We start from the raw sequence: 8,876 nt of genomic DNA, 5'->3' as shown, positions 1-8,876 counted from the left end.
TCTTAAAAAAAAACAAAAAAAAAACATCTCTTTAAAAATGTAAAAACCATTCTTAGCTCTTGGGCTATAGAGAAACAGATGGCAGTCTGGATTTGGCCTGTGGGTGGTAGTTTTCTAACCTCTATAGTCCATGGAATGACCATGCATTTTTAGTCCAAAGAAGACATTCTATCTCATAGACAGGTTAAATATTCTAATTTTTCAAATTTTATTCTAATACTGGGGCACCAACCAAATCTAGTCATTTTTTTAAAAAAATTCTTAATCTGCATGTGAAGAGAATGGTGACTTTTAGATGTTAAACAGAGCACAGATACATAAGTAGTTTTTATTTTCTCGAACATTTTTAAGATCCTTTTTGGCCATATGGTAAACTGCAGCCATAATGCCATCTAACATCCATGCTAGTATTTTTTGTTCTGTTCTTTATCACAAGTGCATTATTTGCTTGCTGGGGCAAAATAGTTAATTATCAAAAATATTATCACAAATTTAACTTAATAAAGATTTATATGTTTTCTAGCTTATATCACATGCATTTTTTTTTCATTCGGGTATTTAGAATGCTGAAGAGAGTAAAGATAAAAATCACTCAAATGTCTTCTTTAAACCTCAGTTACCTCACCTGAGGTGTGAAAGAGAAGTTTTCTGTAAACATCATGTTCAGTTCCTACTTGAGGTGGCTTTTGCCTTGGGAGAAAAAGTTGTACTGTCAGGAGGCTTCATCTGGAACTGGATGACTTGGTACCCGGTTGACTGAGCCTGGCGATCACTTCGCTCTGCTTCAGCTTTGCACGGTTAAAAGGCGTTGGCAGAAAGGAAACACTGCCACTTTTGTCTGTGGTGGTTGGTGGTAGTGATTGGGCTGGAGGAAGAGATGGATGGAGCTGCCTTTGTGGAAACAGAAATTTCACAAAGTCGTTTCTTAGCTCTGCTTGTAGGTTTCTTCTGTGGCATCTTAAGTGGGTAAACTTTTTTTTTTTAATTTAGCACAGACATGAATGAAGGAATTTTAGAGATTTTTCTTGGGCAGCCTATCCAGTTAACCCCAGAGCTCTTTGAGGCCCAGTAAAGAATTCTGATCTTAGGTACAGGAGAGTTCTTTCTTACTGGTTGATTTTAACACTGAAAATACCACGTTAGATGTTAGAAGAAAGCTCTGTGAGTTTAAATTGTTATTTTTGATGTTTCCTAATTTAAGCTCTGGTTTTTGTCTTATGGTAGTTATTAAGTAAAACTGTGCTCTTAAAATCAAGATTGAATTCTGAGAAAGGCTGGGCACGCGGACTGAAATGATAGTATCTTCAGGAGAATGCCCGATTACTGAAACGGCAAGACTTGTAGGGGACTCAGATATTAGGTTGTCTAACTATTTTATTGTTCTCAATTTGATCTACCCCCCTCCATACATGGTATGTGTTTGTTTTTTTGTTTAATTAAAAAATGTTTTTTATTGGGTAAAACTTTACAGGTTGTTCTGGTAGTCAGACTTAATATTTTTTTTTAAAATATTGCCCATTCTGTGTTTTATCATTTAGTTCCATCTGTAATTAATTTTAGAGATTCTTCCTTCCCTTCGCTCCTATTAAAAATTAATTTTGGGAAAAGGGAATAAGAATTGTCTGTAAATTTTAAGGGAAACTTGGTTTCAGAAAATGAGAAAGATGTTTATTGTCCTTTCAGATTCTTAACTCTTGTGTCTGTCACCTCACTTCCCATTCTTCTCATAATCCATCTTCAGATAATAAATTATGAACTAGTCTTTGAGCTCAGTGAAGGCGTTTGGTCTAGATTCAGTGTTACAGGAAATTGAGAGCTTCTATTCCTAGGGTTCAAGTTTAGCCTGATGTGTGTTTGACTGTTTTTCTTTAATATCTCTGAACCTGGTCTGTTATTACCTTGATTTTTTTTTCCCCTTCCTCTATTGAATTAAGGTTGAATCTTCTTTCATCTCATGAAGGAAGGACTGGCTTGCTTTGTTGGTATTTTGCTCTTCTGTAGTTCAGGCCTGGTTCATTACTTAGGGCTTTTGTTCCTCATATCTGTGTTCTAATGCTCTTAGCCTTGAGTTTGTCAGCTTCTTGCCGACATTTAGAAAATTTGCACTATGTTTTTATATTATTATAGTATCTCGGTAGTTGAGAGAGATTGGAGAATACAAGTTATAAATATTAATAGTCAGGGATATTTTTTAATATTTATGAAATGTACTGTATCTTTTAAGGTTAAAAAATTAAAATCTATGTAGTAAGAGTTAAGTTTAAAAGTGGACTTATGGTGTTTATGGCTCAGTCAACCTGTATGAATAATTAGAAAATTATTTTAACATGAGCACTGCTGATCTAATATGCTTACCTAATTGACTGCAGTTTTCAGAATAAGACCAGCCTTATTTATTTGGATGGCTACTGTGAGTCCCTTAAGTATATTCCTGGGATATGGTATCTGAATTAAACTTCCAGCCAAAGTTTTTTTCATCTCTCTTCTTGTGGAGCAGCCTTAGTTTTAGTAAATGTGATCTAGTCTAACGGCCTGTGTGCCTGCTTCCAGAAGCCTTTATGCATTTTTAAAGGAGCGTCTAAGTCAGCCCTTGAGGTTCATTTAAGGCATGTGCCGCCTGCACTGTCACAGCTCCTTTGGGGAAACACTGGTATCAGTCCTCCTGAATAATTGTTTTCTCTTTTGTAGGAATTAGATAAGGACATGGATTGATGATCTTGTTGTGGGTTAACTTCAAAGCAGTCTTGGTTGGTGATCTTTAGAGAGGTTTTGAGAACCACTATTTGTAGAGTTCAGAGTTTTATTTTCTTAACCCATTAACAATCTGTTTATATTTTTTTGTTTCTGACTTGGACCGACATTTCCCTTTACCTGCATGTAGACCCTAGCATAGTCTGTCAGCCGAATTTCTTGGAAACTAGGCACATATCTTCTTTTTATTCTCTACTTATCTAGCTTCGAAATGGGAATATGTTTCTATTCAAAATATTGCCCACATATAGTCTGAAACGAGGCGTATAGTCATGAACTGTATGCACATGGGGGCTTGTGCTGGTACATTCATTAATTCATAAACCTGAATCAAACATAGACAGTAAAGATAACGATGAAATAAACAGTATATCAGTGTTTTGCTAATTATCATGCTGACTCATTTTTCACATATGTAATTAGTAAATATTGAGTAATACACCTTTGAAGCAAAAGTCATAGAATTACGATCTTGATCATTTGACATTTCTTGACTGACTTCATGTGAGACAGGTTAGATTATTTTGTCTAACCTCAGTGTAGCTTATCCTAGGAGCAGCAGGAATAACCAGCCCTCCTTTTTCTTATTTACTCCAGCTTTCCTTACAGGTGTCACCCTCGCTCAGATTATGACGGTGATGATGATATTGATGTTTATTTGCAGGAATCTCTTTTAATCTACCTCTCCTTTGAGAGTTGTTGTAGTTACAGCAAGGTTTCCCAGTCTCATCCTTCACATCCACTTAGCCTGTTATTTGTGAGTGGATTGTGTCCACGCTGAAGGACGGTGGCTGTGTCCCTGTCCCTTTGAGGACCGCCAAGTTGTCCCTCAGGAAAGTATGTGATGCCTGGGACTGATGAGGCTATTGGGTGCAGTGTGTTGATTCGGTAGGAATAAAGATTATTTTAAGATGAAGAGTGTATTTTTAACAGACACTTTAATGTGTATTGGCCACACTGCTGTACATCATCAGGCACGTCCCCCTGGGTCATTCTGGAGGCCACTAACTTAGTCTCCCTTAAAAATTTGTTTCTGTCATTAAAAGAGCATATATACAAAAGGCGGCTGTCTCTGAACCCTGGACAAACCGAGGAGAAATATATGATTCTGGAGAGTGAGAGTGGTCCTTGTGTCTCAGGTAACCACCTGGTTGACAGTTTTCCAGCTGCTGCAGGACTGGGGTACATGCAGGCCCGTTGGAGCTCACACGGCCTTCTCCCAGCCCCCGTTGGGGTGCTGAGAGCAGGGAAAGCCACTGGTTTCAGCTGCGTGCAGGAAGGGCTTTTCAGCATTGCTGGGGTTCTGATTCTTAGGTGTTGTATTCCTCCCAGCTCTCCTTGTTGATGGGAGAGGAGGGAGGGTCAAGAAGAGCAAGGAGGGGGGAGAGAGAGTTAAGTAACTTTGCTTGAACTCCATAGGACTGATTTTTTCCTAAAATGGATATTGAACAAAGATATGGGTGGTCAGGATCATGGTGTCATACAGGGTTTCACAGGTAGGGTAAATATGAGGCCCATTGAGAGAGTCCTCAGAGATCCTAGTATAGAAGTCTCCTGCCTGGAGAATCCTGGGGTGGGGAGTGACAAATGAGATCTCTTCCTTTAACACATGTAATTCACTTCTAGGGCAGTTCTGGTTTCTGCCCTGTCTTGAAAGTACTGGAAACTCACTCGGGAGTTTCCTGTCTCTGGACTTTGGGCTGGCATCCTAGCTGATGGTGGCAGAGCGTGCATGTTAATGTGCAGAGATGACGTGACTCTGCTTTGGTGCCTCTGCTTCGGGATCATCGAGTGCTTTGGAAGGAGACTGCAGTAAGCTGCTCCATTCCACATTCACATGCCAAATGCACTCTGTATTGGTCATTCCAGCATTTTTATTAAATTATCTGTATCATTACTTTATGGTTGGTGGTTTTGTTTGCATCCCTATTTCTGGTATTTGTGGCCTTTATTTTGGAGTGCAAAGGTGTGGCATCTTTGACCAAACAAAACCCTCCCACGCTCCAACCTCTTTTCCCACACAAGTGCCCGCTCCCTTGCATGTGCAGACAGGTCCCCCAGCCTGCCTTCCTAATAGTTCTTACTCTGGATTAAATAATTAAGGATGCTGTTAGCAGCCTCATTGCTTTTATTCAGTCAACAGATACTGATGGTAAACCTGCTGTGACCCAGGCTATGGTCCATGCTTAGTAATGTCCCTGCTCCTGAGAGGGTAGGAGGGACAAGGTACACACACCACAAGGTACTCCTCTGTCATTGGGGTTTGTTCCTCTCTTTTATTAAAAAGATAGTTTGCATTACATCAGCTTGATTCTTTTCAGTTTTATAAAACACTCAAATGTGCAGAAATAATTGGGAATAGGAACATGTATCTACCTGATCTCTTAGACCTTGAGTAGTAGCACTGTACTTCTTGTAGAACAATCAAAATAAACATCAGACTGGGATCTGAGTCTTGCCTTATTGCTCAGTGAGTCTGTAGTCTTAACGTTCTGTGGATTTAGTTGAGCATATTGAGAAATGGAAGGTTTGGCTGAGGTTGTGTATAAGGTTCTTTTTATCTGTGCTAGTTACACTTTGATTTTTAGAAATGAAAGTCCTTTGTATATGGGAGGTTTAAGGGAAATTGTGAAATTCTGTGTAAACTGAAGAATTTGAGTGTCAGTGCCACTGCTTTCTAAACCCTTTGGCCTTGGGCGAGTACTCAGGAGCCAACAGCTGTGAAAGCTAAGAGTAACAAAGACTATGTAGATGTATGTGGCGTGCTTAGACCTTGCCTGCAAAGGTGAGAACCCAAATGCTAACTATTTCACAGCCCCTGCATTTCCTCTCAAAAGGGTTTTCTGAGGTGACCAGCAATGATTTCCCTGCATTGCACTGACCTAGAGATTGGAAGAGCTACTGTCATATGGCAGTGGTTCCCATTTGCTCAGAAATGTAAGAAGACCCATTAGTTTGAGACTTCACATACAGTTAACATACAAACAGCCCCCTTGGAAGATGGCAGTAATGAGCCCAGCTTTCTTGGACCTCAAGGGGAAAAGTTAAAAACTGAAGTTTGCTGAATGTATGTTTTGCAGGTTGGACAATCTGCTCAATATGGCTTATGGAGTAAAGAGGTAATGATAGAGGTTCATGACACTCATAATCCCTTCCCATAATTGACTAGTTTCTTTGATTTGGGGAGTGACAGCCATCATAAGTTTGTGTCGGGTTTTCTTTTGCATGTACAACCTAATGAAAAGCTGTTTCTTGAAGCATGGTTGACTCAAAGAGTATTTTTATACCACTTGATGCCACCTGGTGTTTAAAAACCTCATTATTTATTTTCTGTTGTGTTGCAGCGTTTAAGCATGTTTATGTCTGTGTTGGTCCTTCCTGCTCCCAATCCGCTTAAGTTGGTGAAACCAGTTCCAAATATATTTCATTTTCTCTAGTGGATAGTATTACTCAATACAGCATATAATGGCCATTTCATGACTTGTGAATATCATGATAGTATAGCATGCTGCTGCAAGCCACATATGGACTTTGGTTGAAACATCAAATAGTTGTGTGTATCTGTTGAGGGGAGGGGAGTTAGGGAAAGAAATAAATCCATCGCTGTAACCAACCTCTGTTTCTGTTTTGTGTGTGTATGTGTGTGTTTCCTCTTTTGTTCAGTAGGTTTTCTCCAATGACCATTGATGGAATGACCAGTTTGGCTGGAATTAATATCCCTGGGCACCCAGGAACAGGGTGGTGTATTTTTGTGTACAACCTGGCTCCTGATGCAGATGAGAGTATCCTGTGGCAAATGTTTGGGCCTTTTGGAGCTGTCACCAACGTGAAGGTCATCCGTGACTTTAACACCAATAAATGCAAAGGTTTTGGATTTGTGACTATGACAAACTATGATGAGGCTGCCATGGCGATAGCTAGCCTCAATGGATACCGTCTGGGAGACAGAGTACTGCAGGTCTCCTTTAAGACAAACAAAACGCACAAAGCCTAATGAGCTCTTGTCCTCAGTCCATTTATATATGAAAACTATACAACAAAGGCAAGTTAAGAGAAACTTTATACATTAGTAAATGTCTTTGTAAGTCAGTGTTGAGATGGGGATAAAACGACTACTTAGCATCCTAAGAAATATGTGAGATTTTTTATTGCTAGTATTTGAATTAAAACTTCTTAAAATATCTTTTATGTTTGAATATGGACAAGAGGTACAGGGTTTTTACCTGTCACATTGCATTTTATTGCCTTCTTTGAAGAAGGTGGACCTTTTAAAGTGTTTCAGCTAAGGGAAGACATTTCTTTTCTTTTTACATAACTGCCTTGAACCTGTGAGTAAATATTGAGGCTTTGTGTTGTAATTCTTCAGTTGGTTGTGTCCTTCCCCCCCTCCTTTTTTTCTTTTTCTGATTAGCTTTGTGTTTGGTTTACATTTAAAGCATTGCTGTTATGTCTAAGAAAAGTATTTTGAAGTTTACATTTTTATTTATGAAGTTAAAAACAGTATTTATTTTGTAATTATGATTTGGGTTGGGGAAGGGGGGGCTACATTATAAACGCTTATTGTAAGAATACTGGAGAACTTTTCGTAAAGCAGTACCTTGCCAAAGAGATAAGAGCCTCTTTGATGTGGGTTTAAAAAAAGCATCTATTTTTATAAAAAAGAAAATTTGGAGAAACTTTTTACTGGTCCTGGAACAAATATTTTGACTTGAATACTTTGAGAAATCTCTTCATATGACACCTAGTGAGCTTTTAAAATTTACCAGGAAATTTGCAGTGGTTGGAAAATTTAGAAAGATTTATGATGTAGAAAATACTTTTGAGATCTTTGTATGAAAGGAGTAGAATCAATGGGGGAAACACTGCTGGTTTCGTTTTTGTAATCACCAGTGTAGCGTCTGATCATCCTGGTTATTACCTGATAGGTGGCTCACATTGATTTGTGATTTTGAAACAAATAAAAAAAATTTACAAAAGAATATATAAGAGCAGGCAAGAAATTTAAATTACCAAGAGATGGGGGAAAAAAAATCTGTTCTTCCTAAAGAAATCCCTTCAGATAGAGCTCATGGTGTTTAGTGATGTACTTGCAGTATTGTTTGAAGAATTGTTTTGTCTTAAGGAAAAAAAGATGTTGCACATGATTTGTACTGCAGCAAATCGGCAAAAGTGATCTGAGTTGGATATATTTGAAGGTATTTTGAAAGTTACGTTCAAGGCTAACACCTGAGCTTTGTGTAATGTAAATAAGACCTTGTGTTTATGAACCTTTCAGCTAATTTGATTTTTTTTTTCCCTTACATGCCAAGTGATGTTCAGGTTTTAAATGTTTTTGTATCAGTTTTTTCCTTTGTAAATGGCATTAACATTGTTACTTGAGGTCTTGCTTAATCACTTTTGTTGTCCTGAGGACTTGGATTTACAGTGCATCAGATTTGTTGCTAATTTTGTCTGTAGATAGTCTAGCTTCTGCTGTTTATGGTGATGCTACATTTTCGTTTATAAATATGTTTGTGGTAAAAAAAAAAATGAGTATAACCATAGGTTTTGAACAAATTTCCTTACATTTTTCATACAAAAATCATAAATATCTGTATGCTATTGAAATTTAACTTTGTATGATGCTTAAACCACTATTTGGGGAAATAATAAAATAAGTCTTTACCATGTATGAAAGAAATTTTAAAAAATACAAAATATTTTCTGATTAGCATCTAGCTTATAATAAATTTTCAAAAAAGCTGAAGGTAAAAATGCCTTCATCAGGATGCACTGAGAACTATATAGTTACGTCCTGCTTTTTGTATAAACTGAGATGCTCACATGCTTCCCCTTAGAACAGGCAATGTGCTATGCATAACATAGTTGTACATTATCTTTGCGGTTGCGTTGTTTTATTTTTTATTATTTAAAATTGTAGTTATAAAATTTTTCAGTATAGTACAGTACATATACTGTGAGGCGCGTGCTAAAGTGAATAAGCGAGTTTTCATGCTGACCCACTCAATGCTATTCAGAAATCAATTGGCTTAGCACTTTCTCATATCCTTAGGTGCATTTAGATTGTCAGAGTTAACCTGCGTTTAAAAAAAAAAAAAAACTAAAAAACAAAATACATGTATATA

At 37.7% G+C, this 8,876-nt stretch overlaps 1 protein-coding gene across 4 annotated transcripts in view; it reads left to right on the top strand.

Annotated features, from left to right (window-relative positions):
* The window catches only part of ELAVL2 (ELAV like neuron-specific RNA binding protein 2), a 75,091-nt gene extending 68,346 nt beyond the window's left edge, over positions 1-6,745 (top strand). The window contains exons 5-6 of one of the 4 annotated variants that reach the window (XM_010853315.1): positions 5,832-5,870; positions 6,418-6,745. In XM_010853315.1, the coding sequence (XP_010851617.1) occupies positions 5,832-5,870; positions 6,418-6,745 (367 nt within the window). Of the gene's footprint in view, positions 1-5,831; positions 5,871-6,399 lie in introns of all 4 variants that reach the window. The other 3 variants (XM_010853317.1, XM_010853316.1, XM_010853318.1) reach the window with 3 other exon arrangements.
* Positions 6,746-8,876: the final 2,131 nt, after the last annotated feature.

This window comes from Bison bison, unplaced genomic scaffold (assembly GCF_000754665.1).
Source record: "Bison bison bison isolate TAMUID 2011002044 unplaced genomic scaffold, Bison_UMD1.0 scf7180017864326, whole genome shotgun sequence".
Classification (NCBI taxonomy): domain Eukaryota; kingdom Metazoa; phylum Chordata; class Mammalia; order Artiodactyla; family Bovidae; genus Bison; species Bison bison.
This window is presented reverse-complemented; position numbering and strand designations above follow the sequence as displayed.